Source organism: Manacus vitellinus, unplaced genomic scaffold, assembly GCF_001715985.3.
Source record: "Manacus vitellinus isolate BGI_N305 unplaced genomic scaffold, ASM171598v3 scaffold_14_pilon, whole genome shotgun sequence".
Classification (NCBI taxonomy): domain Eukaryota; kingdom Metazoa; phylum Chordata; class Aves; order Passeriformes; family Pipridae; genus Manacus; species Manacus vitellinus.
In genome coordinates this window covers 15,109,044-15,129,892 of record NW_021939063.1, presented here as the reverse complement: position 1 = coordinate 15,129,892, position 20,849 = coordinate 15,109,044, and the positions used below count along the sequence as shown (strand labels likewise).

The 20,849-nt window shown below is 42.4% G+C and overlaps 1 protein-coding gene across 1 annotated transcript in view; it reads right to left on the bottom strand.

Moving 5' to 3' along the window:
• Positions 1-269: 269 nt before the first annotated feature.
• POC1A (POC1 centriolar protein A) overlaps positions 270-20,849 on the bottom strand; it is a 55,849-nt gene continuing 35,269 nt past the window's right edge. Inside the window, exons 10-11 of the mRNA XM_018068566.1 lie at positions 11,875-12,012; positions 270-548 (exon numbers count right to left, since the gene is read on the bottom strand). Of these exons, the coding sequence (XP_017924055.1) occupies positions 450-548; positions 11,875-12,012 (237 nt within the window). The 3' untranslated portion in view covers positions 270-449. The remainder of the gene's footprint in view (positions 549-11,874; positions 12,013-20,849) is intronic.

Genomic DNA, 20,849 nt, shown 5'->3' with positions numbered 1-20,849 from the left:
TGGCCCTAGAACAGAGGTGAGCTACCACTGCCCAAAATATCCTGAGAGCACTTTGCTTGTCACCTACAGCCAGCACACACCTCAGCAACAAGCCTAATACAGCCTGTGCCAGGCATTTGGCAACTCCAAGATGCTTGAACACTTCAAAATAGAGTTAGCAGCACCAGAGGTGGGAGAGGGGCAACCTTCCTGGTTAGTACTCAGTCCACATTCCAGCTGCTGTACCTCTGAAAAGCACAAGAGATCACAACTGTTATCCACGCTTATGAATAAAATATTCCTTTTATTTTAGTAAAGTAACAAAGCTATTTACAGATACAATAACTATACATTTCAATTGAAAAATAGATTGTGCTCAAAATTGTTAAAGCAAGTCACACGCAGCCTGTTGGGAACACAAACAACCTCAAACCTCCCAATGCCTTCAGCTCCCGACTTCTCTCGGGAAATCAGTTCGTTTTGTTCTGAATGATTTTCTGCTGATTCTCAAGACACTCCTTCAGCTTGTCTTCAGTGAGTGTCAGCCTCTGCTCCAGGATGGAAACTGTCTGCAAAACAAAGAGAAAGTTGCTGTTGAGCTGCTCACAAAGCCACGTTACACACTGTACTCTGAGTGAGCAATGAAATGCTAAATTCACAGGAGCATTTAGAGGTATTTCAGGGCTGGAACTCCAGTGTCAGCATTTTAGCAGGGCAGAGGACCACAGGACTTCAGAGAGGAGCAACAGAAGATGCTGGGTACAAAGCTCTCCTGCAGACACCACTGAGCATCCATTTCAGCACTCGATGCTTTCAGATGGGGCTCTGCATTTCCTTTCATGGACAGGTTCTGTCCTTCCACATTCATGAGACACCAGACACTCCTCTGCTAACGAGACACACAGATTTTAAACAGTCTAGCCCAGTTTTAGTTCTGATTTTACTTACCTCTTGGCTTCCAACTCTTTCCTCCCTTCCCTGAATACTGTGGGGTTTGCTGTAATTAAAACACTCAAAACTTGCTGGACAAACACAATGAGAGGCAAGAAAACGCTCCCAGCATAAGGGAGTGCAGCAGGTGGTGGAAGGGAACTGAAACTCCAAGTAGCAGTATCTACTTCAACATAATGCCCACATTTCTTTGTGTAATCCAGTTACCCCACAAAGGACTGTTCTATCTCTCTCCTCGAGCTGAAGTCATCGTGTACAGGATGCAAAGGAAGAACATTTTAACCACGTGGCAATAAAAGCTTCTGCTGAAAACCTTTTATTGATCACTCTGAGATAATCAGGGGCCCCAGCAATGCACAACCACTTTCAGCTTCCAAAGACACCAGAATGGCTGATAATGGGCGGTGATGATTTAATGCTTTAATATCCATAAACTTATCAGCAACAATCAATAGCTTCACATTTTGGGCATTTTTACTGCATAAATAACATCCTCTGTTAAAAACAAAGGATGTTCAGAACCTTGGGCTTTAATAAAGTAATTCAAATAAACTTGGACAACCGCTGTTTGTATAGCAGTTATACATAGAAAGCCTTTTAATAGCGCATTTCGTAAGCACATCTCTAAGTGCCTGACAAAAGCAAGCAGGTCTCATTATCCCCATTTTACAGCTGGGGAAGCGAAAGCACAAAGAGAGGAAATAGCTTGGCTAAGGCCACTTGAGACTATGAAAAGTCTCTTGTAAAATGATTTGGGGAATGAGACAAATAGTGGGGGAGAAAACAGACATAATGAAAACAACAGCAGGCACTAAGGCAAAGCCATCTTGATCAACAAAGTCAGGAAGGGCTGTGCATCACAGCATTTACCATAATGCACCTTTTTTTCCTCCCCAAGCATAGCTCAAAGCTTATTTCTAACATATTTCTCATTTCTGACCTGTGGCAAGGCAGAAGAGCACTGCTGCAGCTGTAGAAAACGTCACCTGAAAGAATGAACCCAGCATTGCCCAAATATTCCATGGGCTACAGCACAAGCTGCATTTAAGTTTTTTTCTTCCTCTATTGCCACCCCTCTGAGGCACAAGAACTGCAGTACACAGAGAACCAGAACAAATGTTTTGGAGCCAGCAGGTAACATCTCAGGTGCCCTTCCCACCTATTCAAGGAGAGAGGACTTAACCTTTTTCACATCCACCCATGCCATTTGCCTAGTGACTGTCTTAGAGATCAGGAGCAAAGCTACTGATGGCAGAACACAGCAGGCTGAATGTCTACCAGGGGCTTACAGCAAAGATTTTATCCTTCAAACAACCAGACAGAGAATGAAAAGCAGTAGGGATCCTGGCTTTTCCATTTAAAAAATGAACTAGTAACTCAACACTCCGTTAAAAAGAGGGGGAATGAAACATTGCATCAAATTTCCTTTTGAAAGATAATCACCTGAATTAACATCCTGGCCACACTGCCCTGCTAGAAGCAATGCCCAGATTACTCGTGGTTCCTCTGTTCCATGATTTACTGCCACCATGATCCCGTCAATACGAGTTAAGAGCTGTTACAGGCAGCACCGTGAGACTGAGCGCGAGCGAGGCAGACCTCAGAAAGTGTTGGATTTGTGAGAAAGCTGTAAGGAAAATGTTTATTAGAATGGAAACTGCACGTAAGTATAAGCAGAAGGCTTGCAGTAAGTATTTTTTGGAAACTAAATGTGGAAAAGCAGCAGTCAGAAATGAAATCCAGGAAGTCCAAAGTAGGAATCGATGACTACAGTCCATTTAGAGTTGGATATATGATGCCCAAAATAGACAGGGCATCTGACATCCTAGGAAGGTAAGGGAAAGCACAAATATATACTGCCCAGCTGCTATTAGTGCTACATTGTAACTTGCACAGAAAAGAAAAGCTCCTTTATTAGAGGCTGAGAGTTTTACAGTATTTCCATGTTGCTATTTATAAAGCAAGTCCTTCTTGGGAGGCAAATGAAACTGCACCCATTCAACTCCTGCCCGCTTTTGCGATGGCTTTCCAAAGATAACGAACCAACAATTAAGGCACGGAGGAAAGCACTGTCAGCCAGATTCAGTGAGGAGTCACTGGAGCCAGGTTCACACTCTGTGGCAGGATCTGGGCTTCCTGTTGTGTCAGGAGCACAGTACTGTCTCCATTACGCACCAGGGAGTAAATGCTGGATAATTTATTGAAGTCCTGCCTCAACTTGGCAGAAGACTAACAGCTCAGGCTTAAACGAGAAAAAAAGATCAACCTATTTATTTTTTTAAGGAGTATTTCTGACATTACAGTAACGTACTGAGTATTACTACAGACACCAGGACAGAATATGGAATTTTTCACAGAAAAGAAAATTTAAATCACTTCTACCAACACTTCCTGCAACATTTGTCTTCATTTATCTTCACAGACTTAGCATAGAAAAAACCTGCTCTTCTCTTTGGAACATTAATGGGAAAGTATGTAGACAAAAAAAAGTTGCCTTTTAAATTCTGGGGAATATTCAGCTCCACCCTCCCCCAGGACACCTAATCTGAGGCACCCAGCAGTCACGCTTGCCTACCTGATGACAAGCCCCTTATGCTCTTCCTCCATGTTATTTTTACTCCCTCAACCCAAATAACAGTGATCTGTGATGCAGTTCCAAGGTGCTTTCATCAGTATCTATTCCTTAGCCCCTCTTAAACATGCCCCTCTCTGATGAAGCGGCAGAGGCAGTTTGAGAACCAGCAGCCTCAGGGTTGGAGCTTTTGCAGCGGCCCCTCAGGGGCTCTTGAGGAGGACAGATAAGGGGAAGCAGGTGCTAATTGAATGCCAAAAGAAACCAGTTCTACCAGCGCCAAAGAAAACTTGGAAACAGAGTTAAGGGAGCAGAGGTCGACAGCAACCCTCTGGAGCCGCGGTGGGAGTCCCTGCCGGGAGAGATCCACCTAGACAGATGGCTGCTATTAGCTAAAGCAGGACTTAACCTGAAGCTGGGGGCAGGCGGGCAAGGGCACAGAAGGGTGGAATAACGAAGGCTCAGCTCATCACACTAAGGGACGAGCTGTGCAAGCTCAAAGGTGCAGATCCTGCCCCGCAAGCAGCTCAGGAGCTTTTCAAAGCGCCACTCACACCGGCTCTAATTAGCCACTTAATACCTTAGGGACAGAACACTGCTCTGACTGATCACCAGGAATTGGAGATCTCCCCCAAAAAAGTATCCATACAACAGTTACTCAGATCAGGTAACAACAGCTTGGCTGAACCTACAAGGGACACGATGCTGAACAGTATTTGTGCTCTTGGCTCTGTGCAGGCACAATATGACACTTGCACTTCTATTCCTGTTTATTCATAACAGAAAATCCCTCTCTCCATTGATCTCAAAGGAGGCAGAAGTAGTTTTCTAGTTTTACTTACATAAAAAGATCCTCAAAAGTTTGCTCCACCAGTTTTTCTAAGCATATGCTAAAAAGATTTTGCAGAGCACTAACATATCAAACAACCCAAGAAAAGCATTACTTCTGCCTCTTCGGATTTTTCTTTCCCATCTGACATGTTAATTTATGAAGACAGCATTTTCTTTTCAGTTTATAAAAAAATGCACCTGCAGAAGAACACGCCACAAATGCAGAAGTTTCCAAGTTTCCATGCCCACAGTTTCTCCACTCCACTCTATGGGCACAAGGAAAAAACTTAGGGATGGATGCCTTGCAAGAGGTACAATGAGGACCACAGATGGCCCATGGATTTACAGAGTGAGACTTGCCAAGTTTGACCCGGAGTCAGAGGCTTAAGAGCTCTGTCCTCTGTACCAGCACGGCCAACGCTGGTTTGTTTTCAAAGACTTACACACCCTGCTATAACTTCTTATGGTTCTCCCTAAAAATGGTCATTTCAGACCCACTTCATTTCCAAACATGGCCAGGAAGTACAAGTAAACTGCACCGTGAAAATGCTGCTTTAGCATCCAAGGGTGCCTCCTTGGCCAGTGCTAATGAGTGGGTTCAGAGGTACCTGCAGGGCACAAACTCCTGACACCTGGAGCCAGGCTCCTGTACAGCACCGAGGAGGCCCCTTGGTTCTGTACGGGAAAGTAAAAACAGTCTTACAAAAAAGGAGAACAGATGCCAACCTGTCAATACACCGGTTAAACTGAGGAATATCAACAAGAAGAGGCTCCCATTATTGCACGTGAATCACTAAAATGTTCCCCCAACATCTGCTAAATACAACCCTCAGCATATATCCAGTCCTGTGCAGAATCAGGAATTATCAAATATCCAGGTAAGCTCCAGCTTTGGAACCCTTCTCTAAACTAATGCAATGAGTCATATAAACCACCGCAGGAAGGGTTAGTCCTAAACCTGCCTTTTACCAAAAATAAAAAAGTTAACTCCTTCCACTAACCATGGTTTGGCATTTTAAACTCCAGCTGCAAGATGAAAGGCTCATGGGAGAACTTGTGCAGCAAAAGTTCAACCATGAACCTGTCAGGCAAGTAGCAGCTTCTCTTCCTACCATACTAAGTTCTGCCCTGACATGCTGTCAGTGTGTCCTTTCCATCTCAGCCACTGCACTCGTGACCCCCAGCAGACCCCTCCTAGTACTACACACACCTAGAGAGAGTTGGGCTGCCCTCCTCATGGGAAATTCGTATCTTAACAGATTTTAAATGGGACCCAAACCAGATACTGGGTTCAGCACACTCTGAAGCACTCTCAGCAAGAGCTGGCAGTTTAGATCAGCAGAGGAAATAAGCCCCATCTCAGTATAAGGTATGAGGCCTTCATAGCTACTAATACCTAATGTAGCAAAAGGCTCTTCACACACCAGGACCTGCCTAACTCCAGTGGTCAAAGCCTTAATCTCAGAGATCAAATATACACTTAAAGTAGGTTTTGGTTTAAAATAAAAAAGTGGGATGATTTCTAACAGAAATGACAGCTCCTCATGAGCTCAGAGTAAAACAAGAACTGCTACCCCAGACATTTTAAATAAGGTCTCTGGCTCCTCACCATCTCAACAGCTTTGAATGCAAAGCTAAGGTGAATTCTCACAAAGCCTATTTGCATAGAATATTTCACACTGGGCTAAGTTATGGACATGCTTCAAATTCCCCAAACTTGTATGATTGTTCCTACAACACATGTAGTTGGACAGGAACATCTCAGTGCTGCTGTATAGCTGTGGGTAAGGAGGTCCCACAGACCCCTCAACACAGGTTTTGCACATTTATTGAAGGTTGTAGTCCCACCAGCTCTCCTGAGCCAGCAGTCAGACACGTGCTACTCGGGATACTTGAAAAGTAAAGAATTTTTTTACATTTAGCAACCTAAAGCACTACAAGAAAGAAACAGTCATAAAATTCAAAATCAGTATTGCTCAGCTAACTTCCTCTTCTGATTATTACAATGAGATTGGTGAGGCTTTGAACAAGCCAACCTGGCAGCAGGGTTGGAACTACGTGATTTTTAGGGTCCCTTCCAACTCAAACCATTCTATCAACCTCAGGTGCCATCTCTTCTTCCACCTCCCAGTACACTTTCTGAAGCTACTTGAATTCAGTTTACCAACCCTTTCACTAAATTATAGGAGTAACTTTGGTGTAATGCACAAATCTACTCCTGTGGGAGACTCAGTACAGCAACAAGTGATCACATGTGGTGCTCACTCTGCTTTTTACAGTAAGAAAATCATACAAGTGAACCCAAAAATTCTAGTTCCATCAAGTATTTGCCAGACCAAGCAGCATGGTCAGTACCAGTATCACAGTGACCTCAGGGACCCCAGGGGACAGAAAAGGATGCCCTTTGTATTAAATCAACCCCAGCCACGAAGACAGTGAGCCACAGGTCTGCCAGTGTCTCCCACACAGGGTGGGGACACAAGGCACACAAGCCCTCTGCACCTGAGCCTTTCAATTTACTGTCCTCTTACTGACACTGTTTCATCACCCATTGCTGTTGCTTTAGTCTTGGCAGTCGATCAGCCAAAGCTAAACTGCTGGCACTTGCATCAGATCCTGCAAGTTTCTGGAAGGGAATGGCTGATGGCTTCTGGGCAGCTTCCTTGGTGCAGAGCTCCCAGACCTCTGGGGCTAGACCAGCCCAGCAAAAGCAGTCAGGAGACTTCCAGTTTCACCACAGTATAAAACACAGCAAGTTATGATGAGCTACATCAAAACATCCAGGCACGTACCATGACAGCAACTGCTCAATACAGAGGTTAGAACCCCAAATGACTAAAGGTCTTCCCCAACCACAAAGACTTCAAAGCCTTCCCATATCCGTCCCCTGCCTCTGAAAGAATGCAAATCACTCACCTAAATGAACCCAGCTGCTGGTATCCAATGGCTGAATAACAATTTATATTATTCTTCAAAGTCTGCTTGTGAAAACAAATTGTGGGAGGTGTTTAGTGTTCCTTCCCATTGAAGGAAAATGGAAGGTGAAGGTCCTGTGAACATCCAGGGAGATGATCAGCACTCCTGAAAAGCCAGCCTTCAGACAGTGTTCTGCTAATACAGAAATATCCCTAGGAGTGCACTTAATTTAGGCAGTCTTAGGAATAAGAAAAATGTATTTGCATGAAGATTTTATAACAAGTATATTTAGGAAGTATATTTCACAAAAATAAAAGGAGCTCTGCTGAATTACACAGAGGACTGGTAACAAGCAGGGCACTTCATTTGTTTTGAGTGAGAGATCAAAGCTACTGAATATCCAAGAGATGGGTCTGACTCATAAGAAATAGCCTCTCTGTCCTCTAAATTAAGATTTAAAAAGCAAGCTCATCTAACATTTCACAGGTTTTTCAGATGGGAACTTTTTTTATTAATGTTTCAAACCTTTTCTTTTGGAATAAAAACTCCCTGCAGTTTTTCTCCTGTGTTTTGGGTTCACCTATAACCCATGGGTGTTCAGGTCTTGACAGCAACACAGAAACCAAGACATTTGTGCAAAGCAAAAGTAGAAGCACTTATGAAACACCCCCCCCCCAAAATCTTTCTTCTTGACTTGTAACTACTTGAAGTCACAAAAGCATATATTTAACTAAAGCAGTTGCTTAATTTACAGTCAATGCTTCTCAGAAGAGAGGGGCCACATTCATTCCTCACCAACACAAGCTTTGGAGGTCACATCTCAAAAAAAGGAATAAAAATTTGATTTTACTCACTTTCATTATAAGCGCTGCACACACAAACATTTTCAGTTTTAATTAAAAAGCAACTCACTTATGTCCCAGTCTTTTTTATGCTAAAAACCCCTCATTTAAAACAATTTTTCTCCCCCCCTCTGCCTGCAGTCTTTTCTGCAGTGCAATAATCCTTTAATCTCACATGAGCTAGACTGTCCTTCAGTTCAGGCTGTGGATTATTTTACAGATTTATCAAGTCTTCTCCATTTCACTGTGTTGTTTTCTCCCAGCTTCAACGCAAGATTAGTTTGGGGAAGCATATAAAGCCATTTCCTGTGGGTGGATTATCGCAGCTATTTATGAATTTTTATGCTAACCTGGTTCTGAACTCTCCATTTGGAGAAGATATCTCCCTTCCCACATAAAACCAGCAGCTTTTGCCTCAGTGCCTGCTGCCCACCAGATCAACAGAGTTAACACAGCAGCTGGAGGTGTTTGAAGTGAGGACAAGAATATATAAACTCTTTGAAGATGATCATTGCAAATGCAAGTTTTCCACTGCAGCCAACATGGTTACTCACAGATGATCTTTTCAGAAGGGCACTTCAGCTCTAAGTGCAGAAAATGCATTGGAACCAAGTAAACCTTTAAGATCTGCTTCATTTTTTTTTTTCAGCCAAAACACACCGTTCTGTTCTAGGAAGTTATCCAAGAGAGAAAAATCACCTTGTTTTCCCCTTAAACTTTAATATTCACCACATCTCTTCATATAGGCACTGAGATACTGAGATCCATCCTTCACTAAAAAAATTAATTGATAAACAGCCTGCATTTTCCTACTTTTCGTGTCTCTGAAATGCCAGTAAAGGATTTTTAAACACTGAGACACTGACAAGATACTAAGCTGCAGGAAAGGGAGGAGCAAATCATCTGTATCATACATTTATTACTGTCATCTTCCTCATTCCTTTGCCAGATGTGAATTGCTTGCTTCCCTACAAAGGGGAAGCAGAGTATCTAAGCAATCCAAAAACAACTAACTTATGTCAAGGTCTCAACTTCACTCCTCTCTTTAAGGCAACAGAATTATTAAGCACGTACTACTCTTCTGAAAAAAGGCAGTAAAACATTAACTTTATTTGCATGTGAAGTATGGCCAAACACAAACCACTTTTAGGAGAAAATACAAAGACCCTGTCAGGTCACATTAAACCACTTTCTTACAAGTAAGATGCCCTGACAGGGTTTTGGGAAGGAGGAAGAGAAAAGGGCTTCATTGAATCAAAGACCAGTTGAAAGTTGCCAAAACCTTAAAGAATTAAATCCTAGCACAAAATCAACAATGTAAGAATGAAGCTTTGTAAATCTATTCACTATAGTGGTTATTGCTAGTTGTGATATACAACAGCCACCAGATTCTCCTGGTTCATCTCCCTCTGGTAAGAACTGAGGTGCCAAACTGATGGAGCAAGTCTGCTGTGTGTGGCACAACTCCTCTACAGCCTCAGTTATTGGTGACTGGCTGGAAGAGACCTTTTAATTGAATAAAAAAAAAAATCCCACTGGATCCAAGTACTTAACACCTCATTTCATCTGGAAATCAGCAGAGGGAAGGTACTAATAATTGTGAGTGGCAGATGATGCATCTTCAAGTGTGCAGCAGAGAACAAAGCTGTGTGCTGGCAAGAGATGACAGCCTGATGTCTTACTATCACCCCTTTCAGCAGAAATTGAAAGTATTTTCTCTCCTTCCCACTCTTACATGATACCACGTTTAAGCCTTGAAATGACAACTACAGAAAAAAATATTAGGAAAATAAATTAGGCCTATATTTGCATAATTTCCCAAAGTAGTTTTTCACAACTTTAACCTTCCCCCACTGGTACATTATATCATGGTAACACAGTGTTGAAAACTATGACAAGAACAAAGACAATCCGTGCTCTTTGAGGAACCTCCTCCCTTAGTCCAGGAACAAGGATTTCTTCCGGGCTCATTTGCTTAAGCTTGTTTGGTGTTGGTTTGTTTTGCTGCTAAATATCAAAACCTTGGCATGAAAATGAAAAATTAGGAAGCCACTTCAACAGTGTGTCACGAACATCTACCTGTACAAATGCATTAAAATGGTGTTAATACACAACACACACAGATTAGAACCAATGAGAAATTAAGGACTTCAAAGATGGCAAAAAAGCTACAAAAAAGGTAAAAGGTTGCAGAATGCAGAGTTACTCGAGGCAGCTTTTTGGTTTTTTACTATTTCGGGGTATTTCCAATTTTATCCTAAACTTACTAATTTATTCCTCCCCCACTGATCTCAGTTTCTCTTTCTGCTAGGTTTAAACAACATTTGGAATTTTCTACGGTTACACAATATCTTCGACAGATATTTGCATTGCTTATATTTAGGTTAAATCCCACACGTACTGTTTACTGCAATATTTGCCTCCTCTAAACACCTATGAAGTTGAAAAGGAGCCATTACACATCCATCATCAGAAATGTGGATCTGATTTATGTAATGAAAGATAACAATCACATTCCAAACTTACTAGGGAGACGTAAAAACAGTAATAAAATATTTTGTGTATACACTGGGCTGCTTTTTACTCACAAGTATGAGGGCCCAGTGTCAGAGATTTCCCTCCCCTCCTCCAGTGTTCAGCCTTTTAAAGATCACAGGAAAAGTGCTTTCTTGCATTTCTGCCAAGTGAACTTAAATACCTTTTGGGTTTCATCCTACACTATTTTAGACTGCCTGTAGTCCTAGCATGTTTTTTAATCCCTAAATCAGCCTTCAATCCCCTGATGAGCCCTCTAACCCATCATCTTGCACTTTTTGACAAGTACTTTGACAAGTTAACTCTCTCAAGAGCAAAGAGCTATCTTTAACTAGTAATCAGTATGTTCAATACCAAGTGTTCAAGACCTGCTTGTTCTTTCTCAGAAATAACATTTAAACCCACAGACAAACCCTCCCACACAGATTTTTCCATCCTACCACCACGGTCTCAGCTACAGGAGATCACCAATGTTTACTATCCCATGCTTGTCACATACCTCAGAAACACACAATGAAATTCAGGGCCAGACAATAATCAGAAACAGTATTTCTTCACAGGAGCAATGAGCAATTATTTAGTTAACAAAAAACCAGCTCTATCCCCAAATTCTTACTAAGTAAACACATGCTGTGATGATCACCATTGACGGCTGGTACTGTTCAAGCATCGCTCAGTGACTCCAAGAAAGAACTGTTTGTTAATGTTGGGATTAGTTGTTTGTAACTGTGGGTGAAAAGCATGTTCTAGCAACGAGGCACAGAAGGGCCCAGACTTGTTGATGGGAGGAGAATACTGCAGAAATTGGACTGTGTAGGTGAATGATGGGTGGGGGAAAAGGAGCAGGATCTGAACGGAGTTTACCTATAGACTGCAGTATAATGGGGGAGGGAGGAGAGACAGATTATTCACCAAAACAGAGTTGTTGTGCCAAGCACTCCTTTAGGCATCACCTTAGATAAACCCTGGCTAATAGCACAGTCTCTCAGAGTTGGCTCACACAGCACTCCAAGACACTGCAGCATAAAGGAACATAAAGGAAGAGTTCCAGCCTAAGCTGGAAGTCAATGTGAGGGAACTGATAGAGATAAGCTGAGAAACAGATGATGGAAGATTTATCAAAATACTACTAAAAAGCAGAGGTTTTGAACTAGTCACATTTTTATTCTATGAAACTCTTGCAAAACATTTCCAATTCTTCCAGTCAGAGGTACCTTTGTCATTCCAAAATTAAAGAGCAAACCATACCTGAGTCAGAACATCCAGCTGTCCCATAATATGCTCCAGGGTATTCGCAAGGCTGGCCTCCACCTCTTGCTGCTCGTGGTTCCTACCAGAATCCTGAGTTTTTGTTTTCTTATGATGAATACCACTGTCCATTTCTGACTGCTAGAAAAATAAACAGACATAATCTGCTATTGCGATGCAAACAACTGGAGAAGGATTTCTGTTTCATGGAGGGTAAACAGTAAAGGACAGTTTATGCTAGGACAGTCTGTGCTATTAAAAACAGGCAAAGGAGAAAAGGAATTGTTCTTGCCACAGCTGGAAAAGGAAAAGCTTCTGCTGACTTGTCTGCCTGTCCCAGGTGGAGGGCGGTTTTATTGTTTTCGGGGCATTTTTTTGTGTGTGCTTGTGTTTGTTTTCAAACCTCGATGAGGAAAGGTAAACCTTAGATAACAATTCTGAAGCAATCCTGCAAGCTTCAAGCTTTATGTGTGCAAAGAGCTCTGGCATGCTCATGTGGTCCACAGGCACAGACTACAGGTAAATGAAGACTTATTGGAGGCACATGGAAGCACTACATCCAAATTACAAGAATTAAGTAAGATACCCCGAGAAAAGTCCAATTATTTTCACTCCAATAGTAAAGTTAAAGCCTCTCTCCATGTTTGGTGCTTGCAAAGACACTGTACTGCAGTTAAGTTCAGCAGAAGCAAGATGTATCCGATATGCATTGGAACAGTTTTGATTTAGTAATTTTAATTTTGTTTATATCTTGAACTGGTTTTCCTTCTCAATGAGAATAAGAACAAGTTTACTTTGAAGTTTCAATTTCAACTGCTTTAGTTATGCAAGCTTGAATATTTCATTCAGAATAAATTAAGTTTGAAAAACACAAATAGATCTCTACTAAAGAACTTATTCTTCTTTCCTTTTCTTTCAAAATGGTACCTTTCTTCTACAACAAACACTATTTGCATTGTTTATCTGCATTACCACCAGAAGTAGTTCAGAGAAGTTTAACTAAAGGAGGCAGCCGACTGGTTAAGCAACTGCAGACTTCAGTTTCTCAATTTACACTAACAGACAAGATTTGAATCTAAAGCCAAGATCACAGCACTCGAAATGTAGTTCTCCATGGCCCGATGCCTGGTGCAGCTCCATCCCATGCACTTATTACTCACATGAAGTTCACAAATCAGCAAAGACAGCAAGGAATTCTGACAGATTGGAAGATGGTCTCTAAAAGTTCTCCCACAGGTACATTTCCAAAGCAAGAAATGAAGAGTTGCTTCCATCTCTCCTCTCACATGCAATACCAGGAATGCATTTCTCATCAGTGCTGTACTGATCTACCTGCTCACCTCTGTATTTGATACAGGTATGTGCAGGTGGGCAACTAAACTGCAACAAGACCTTAGACCAGCTCACATAACTTTAAACCCCAAACTGTTCAGTACATTATGAATATCTATACGCGTATACCTAAAAATTATAAATATATATTTTAAAAAATAAATATACATAAAACAGTTGTGCTGCTGGGAGCCACCGATTTAGGGCATAGAAAGGGTCCCAAGGCTGAGGTTCAGCCCAACATTCAAGCAAAATATGCAGAAAGCAGTGCAAAGAGTAGAAACGTGACTACCTAGGGAAGCTGGAGACTGGAGGGGGCAAGGAAGAGAAAAGGAAAAGAGGCCACAGCAGGAGTAGCTTTGCCAGGAGGATGCTTTGCTGCTGGTAAGGGCCGACTGCTCTTCCAGAGCCTGCAACCAAACCATCCTCAAACAGCCAAGCATCACAAGGCCAGTTTTGCATAAGGAGCAGGAAAGGAAGGGAAAGGTTTAATGGATACATCTAACAACTGCTCCTCAGGGATCCCTGTTGCTCCACCACAGGCTTGGGATGCAGCTGGGTATCAGGTGGTACCAGCCACACCGGCCTCTGCTAATTTGCTTCCTCCCACTTGCTTGAATAATTTGGATTATCTACAGGCCCTTGGCCAACACAGCCCACACTCCAGGTCACACTGAACAGCCTTGGCATGGGAGCCACACTCCAACCACTCCTGTGCTGCAGGTAGCCCAAGAGCCACATGTTGCTCACCTGTGCATGGATTCAATCAACTAAAATATGTTCTTGCAGAGATGAGATAAAGCCAGCCTTACAAACCTGCTACCTGCTGCTTATATTTAAAAGTAAAAACAAGCAAAACCCACAAACCCCTGCTTTTCAATGGGTAACTAGCATCAAAAACCATGTTTTCTTGCTATTTTAAGGCTGACTAGCCTATTTCGATGATGTAACTTCAGGCCAGTCAATCATGGCACAGCAGAAATTTGAGTGAGCTAACACTGCATACAACCTGCACTTAAAAACCCCAAATGATGATGAGCTATCCACTTCAAAACCCATTAGAACAAGCTGACTCACAGAAGCAGAAAAATGACTGTACCGACAGATCTTCTCCCTCCATCTTTATAGCACATGTCAAACAGCTTTTCATAAAAAGCTTCTGGGTTGAACTCAAGAGTTGATATTCTCTTTGCTACACTCCACAGAGTTTAAGAGTCTGGCATATTTGCAAGGGCAGTGCTGCAGAGATGTTCCTACACTGATGTTTTAGGGGTCAGGTGGTCCCTCACCATGTCGAGTTGCAGCCAGGGGCAGAGCTGTCAGATGCCACATTGCTCAGCTCACAGGCTATGTGCCACCTCCACAAAAAGCCAAGCAAGCCACCTCCAGCAAGGCCATGTGGGCTCCTGAAGGTACTCACTGGCGGCAGAACCCCCAAGAACAGAAGTGTATCTACTATTAAAACCAGAGGCATGAAAATATGGCTGTCCCATTTCAAATATCACTTCTTGAAAGGTTCCTTACTGCCCATCATCATCATCATCATCCAGATAACCACAGCTACAGCCTTCAGCACTGAGGTTCTGAGTCAGTGCATCTGTCTCAAACAGGGACACAGCCAGCCAGTAAATAAACTGTGTCAGTGTGTCACTGCAGTGACTTCCACAAGGGAGGCTTTCAAGTGACCAAGGGCTTTGAATATTCAGTTCTAGGAACAAGCACACCCTGCCTAACCCCCCCCCCCCCCTCGCCACAGCAGGTACAAAAGCCAAGTATCCAACACCCACACCTACAGAAGAACTTTGAGTCACTGCCCACAAACAGGCAGAGAAACTGAAGTGTTAAACTTCACAGTTTAACAAAAGAGGGGAAAGTTTGGAAACCTTCCTTTAACAGTCAGACTACAACTTGTACCTACTACTACCTAAAGTCACTCGAAAGAAGTGTGCACCCAGCTGAGGAAGAATCAAATTGCCCCCAGACAAAAACATTTTCAAATTTTGTAAAAGCAGATTAAATCAGCTCCTGTCCCTAAGAATGAAGAAGAAAACCCTTACAGATCAAACTACTGCCACCCTTCTCCTAATGGCAATCTGTATCATGTGCTGAGCCAGCCATCGGTGATTTAAATTCTAACAGATTTAGAAAAACATCGCAAAAATAGAGAATTGTGTCAGTCTCAGTACCAAGGAACATCATGACTACAGGGAGAGATGCCTGTGCTCTCATCTGACTCACCTGCAAGGTAAAGTGCCAGCTGAATGCTGGGGACAGGCACCAGAAACAATGACACTGCTGCAGAGGTTTAATTTATTTTAGTCAGAGTTCAAGTGCGCAATTCATTTGGCACAACCAAACAAATGTATTTGCCATTAAATATCTTATTACAACATCTGCATATTAAGCCCTGGGAGTAGAGCAAGGAGCAGCTGAACATTAAAGGAAGAATAGATGAGCAGTTTCTGAATACAATACAGCTCTCAGTGACAAAGGGAAAACAGAAGTGATTTATTTATAGCAACCACTTAAAGACAGCACAGTGCAACTACTTGGGGGAAGGGGAAAATTAATCAGCCTTCATTCCAGAGGTCTCTTACTGAGCCTCTTACAAAAATTGTTCAGGCTAAACAGCATTCTGGCCAGGAATTACAGTGCTGATGGGGGGGCAGGGGGAAAGTTTTAACTACACAACACATGTGCATCTGTAGTGAACCGGCTGAGACAACTAAAAAATGCCATTTTGCTTTTTAAATTGTGATAGTTAGAAGATATATTGATACAATAACTTCCTCTCTGAATTTTACACCTACTAATAAAGTGTAGGATTCTTACAATTCAATCCAGAGGAAATACTTCTTTTCTCCTCATCTTTTTCCACTGGAAGGGAAGAACCAAGTGATGCAAGGGGGGTAGGTTCAGCTCTACCTTTAAGTCTCTTTAAATCAATTTTCACTTTGCTTTGAGGGTTTTGTCTTTGTGCTTTTTAAGGGAATATGATGTAGTCCAGACTTAATTTTCAAGTATTTAGAAAGACAGCATTCCCTTTAACCAACACATACATCCAATATATTCAATTCAATACAGACATTCAATGTATTAAAACTCAGTAAGTGCAATTAAATTCACTATCTTAGCTGAAAAAATTCTCCTAAAAGCAGAAAAATCCCAAAGGTGGTGTACACTGTTCATTTGGACCCCAATCCTACTAATCCAAAAGAAGACAGAAATACCATTAAAAGTCTTCTATTTCAAGGAGTCATTTTCACCACAGGTAAAGTGATATTTTAAATGTGTTCTCCAAGAGCAACAGTGACATCCAGTGGAAGCATTTTAGCTTCAAGGTAAGTTCCACAGGAAGGTCAGATGGAGTACACACACCCTGCTAGACTGGAGGGCTCATGAAAAGCTGAGAGGTACCTCAGTCCTCCCTGCTACCTACAAAATATCATGGACTGAACATCCCCTTCTCAAGGCAACACTGATATTTCTGGAGTGATCACATTCTTCAAGACATGCACATTACTCCACGTCTACTGTCCAAACCAGCAGGGGGTAACAACCAGAACTAGGATACAAGTTAAATTAGCTCTGTGAAACAATTTATAGGACCATTCACTTCTTATTTCAGGATTCAAGTTGTGATTACAAAGGGAACTGGGGAGGGAGAGAGGGAGAGAAAAAAAGAGATGTGAAAAGAACATCACTTCCCTTTTATTTTTGCTTCAGACAAAAGGAATGTTGGGTTTGATATGCCAGAGGCCAGAAATTATTTATATAGAACCCTCCTCCCTATTCGTGCTACTAAGAATACCAAGTCAAGCCACTAAAATTTGGCACCTCTACCATAACAGCCATGTTTTGCCATAAACCCATAAATACAAAGCTTCTGATAACCTCAAGAAGAACTAGAGGTAATAGGTACATCTCAAATCTCTTTAAATTCCAAGGCACTCTTGTGTCAATGGCTAAGTGATCCACTGGCAGAGGCAGCTGGATGAAGCAGGTTCGTGTATTTTAAGGGAAGCAGCATCACAGCATTGAGCTCTGCTGACCAAAATGCCCAGGGGAAACAGCTGATGGCAAGCTAAGGTACTCAAACATGCACAAAACCTGCTTGCCCATACAGAGAAGGTTGCACTTGGACCAAAACTTGCACTGCAGAAATACCAGCACAAGTGATACTGTTGGGCAGCCTCCAGCCCTCACTCTGCTCCTGCCTGCCAGCAGGGGAAAGCTGTTCCCCTCCCATGTTTCAGTGACCTCGCTCTGTGGCTCGCTGTCAGTCCAGTTAACTTACCTCCACAGTCTGAAAGTGTCACCTTTAAATCAGGACAGACATTAGTACCACGGTTTTGGAGGTAACTTCAGGTAACAAGCATCTCTGCAGGCTGCTAAACACATCCCAGCTATGCTGTCCATGCTTCCCAGTCAGTTCACACTGAACGCCACTACATGTACTATGGCCCCAGCTGGCTGGGAGCCAGCCAAGAGCAGGCTCGTTGTTTTTCATGCTGTGATCTCTGTTTTATACAAAAAGTAGAAAGATTTCCAAGGAGAAGTAGCACTGGAAGGAACAGGAGCTGCAGTTCCTGATAAGCTCTGGCAGAGAGGATCACTACAACCCAAAAACTGTAAGGAACGTAACTCTTAACAAAGCTTGGGCTTCCAAATGATTAGTAATTAATGCAATACTACAGTAATTAACAGTCTTACTAAAAAAAAAAGTGATAACAGGAACTAATCTTCAATAGTCAGCTCCTTTCCAATTTGAGTTACATTTTAAATGGCTAAAAAGCCCTCTACAAACATTGAGGAAACACGGGAAAGTTTTGCATGGATTACATTTCCAAAAGCACAAATGGCATTGCTGTGATGAGTGAAAACAGGGAACGGTGATGGCAAACATGGCAAGCCCAGTGAAAGAGAGCATGGACAGGTAAAACTTGATGACTACCAATTGTTAAAAAAAAATTGAAAAATAAAGCAGGTTTGTATTTCTCAAGAAGAAAAAGCTAAGGACAGCCTTCAACATTTTAGATTTGTATTTTCCCACTCTGCTTAGGCATTTTACCTCCCTTAACCAATTTCCCCCCCCCCTCAGTCCTAGTGTTTTCTTAGGAGATAAGAAGAGGTCTTCCAGAACTCAATATGGAATAATTAAGCTTTGTTGTACAGGTGATCCTCAACTATCTATTCTAACATTGCTCCTGGAAAAATAACAGCACCAAAAACCTCAAATGAACAGTTTCATGTGGAAACAAGGTGCCAGAGGAACAAAAAGATAAATATGAAAACTATTCGTAAGAAATTTCACCAAGAATTGAACTACTGCTCCCCCATCCTGTTTTCTTGTGTAACATACCTATCATGTGCATACCTACATTTGTTACTTATGTATAAAAATGCATGCTATGTACATATACACATGTAAGCACGTGCAGACACATACTATAACACACCCATTTGTTATTACTCTTGCTTGAGTTTGGATTTTAGCAGAAAAGTTTGAGATCTTAGAAACTTTTCTGTACAGCTTGAGCTATCTTCATCCATCTCAAAGCTGACACAGAATAGCAGCCTAGAAAAAAAATATAAATCTTGCCTCTGTTTCTTCTCTTTGAATTATGACTCAAGCATTAAACCAAGTCACATACAGCAGCAACCTAAGTGGGAGAATTTACATTAATTAGCCTGAGATGCTGAACTTAAAAGGCAATTTTTATTCTGACCAATAATGACTTGTCAGGACTCGCCTTATTGTTCCAGAGTCTAAGAACAAATCTATTCACTGTAAGATGACAGAAATTAAAAGCTGATCCTCTTATTTCTGCAAGAAATCTTGTCAAACCAGAACACAAGGGAAAAGAGTTGTAGCAGCACAGCTGCTCCCATCCACTACCAGGCAAAGCTGCTGCAGGTTGTTGCAGCCATTCAGAGCTCCTTGGAAAGCCAAGCTGAGGGTGCTTATGCCCTGCCTTTTCCTCTCTCATGTTCTTCATCAAGCCATCCTGTCACTACAGGCCCTTGTAAAAAGCCCCTCTCTGGCTTTCTTATAGACCCTTTAGGTACTGGAAGGCTGCTCCAAGATCTCCCCAGATCCCTCTCTTCTCCAGACTGAACAATCCCAAAGAAGAGGTGCTCCAGCCCTCTGATCCACCACTGTGGCCTCCTCTGGACTTGCTCCAACAGATCCACTGTCCTTCTTCCCCAGAGCTGGACACAGCACTACAGGTGGGGTCTCACCTGAGCAGAGTAGAAGGGCAGAATCCCCTCCCTTGCCCTGCTCCTCACTCTGCTTTTCATGCAGCCCAGACATGTTTGGCTTTCTGGGCTGCAAGTGCACATGCCAGGCCATGTCAACCAGCATTCCTCTGCTCCTGTTTAATCTCTGTCTTCTTGCAAAACCATTACAAGGCCACGTCTTGCAACAGTAAGTGGGTTTCCTTCATTGAAAGGATGGGTAACCATCCACAACCACCCTGCTTGAGAGGACATGGGGAAAGCTCCTGAGCATCCTGTGATCAATCTTATCAAGAGCAGTGGAAACATCTTGAGCACACATTATACTGCTGTTCTGATAAGCAAATAATCTACCTACCTATTCCAGGAGGAAGACAACCATGCACCAGATTAAAGCTTCCTGGAGTGGGAATGCTCAGGAAAGTGAGGTGACAGCAGATCAGGAAAAATAGTAATTTGCAGACCACATGTATGCTGAAAGGTTGGAGCCATGCTGTTGAATACAGGATTCCTCCCTTACAATGCTTAAAAATAAATAAATAGAAAGGGGTGGAGGAGGTGCAAATGACAACACACATTCACATCCAATTGCAAAGAGCTGCAGCTCCATGGAATGAAACTGATTCCCAGGAGGGAATTTCACAGCAATTAAAAAAGAAAAAAAACAGTACAAAAGGATTCATAAGTATTAACGGATGCCAAAATTAGACATAGTTACCAATTTGGAAGCCAAAAGGTCAAAAAAAAAGGCACATCTGGCCTGTGAGTAATTCAGGAGGAATTTGTTTACACAAGGACAGTGGCTGACAGAGTGAACTGCTGCAGTCAGCACGGAGACCACGGGCTGAGCACAGCAGGCACCCGAGGTCACCAAACAAACAGAACCAGCAGAGGAGAGAGGTGGAGTCAGCTCTGGACACTCAGTTATAGGACTCAGACAACTTTATAATCAGATCACGTTTTTTGGAATTAGTCTCCAACACTATTCAACAGGACTAAAATACCGTTGAAGAAGAAAGCACAGTCCAATGCCCTGAGAAAGTTCTAAACCCAGCAGAGTAGAAAGAGGCCTAAATGTCTGTCTCAACTGAAAGACACATTTGAAGAGTCACAGGCTACTCACTTGTTTCAAAGTCCTTTCTGCTGAAGTGCTGCTCTTCCCAAGCTTCCCTTTGGGAAGGGCTGCTATGCTTACAAACCTGATATCTCCACAGTTGAGTGCCACTGAACTTCATAGCAGCTACAGATATTTAAAACATTTGTGCTCCTGAATTTCAGAAGAGCAGAAAGCCTTCTTGGCAAGAGAGTGTCAAAGGACAGCTCTGCAACTCTGCCCATGTCTCCCACACAGCCCTGCCAAAGGACTGCCTGTTTTTGAGTCTGCCTGCACATCCACTCATGTG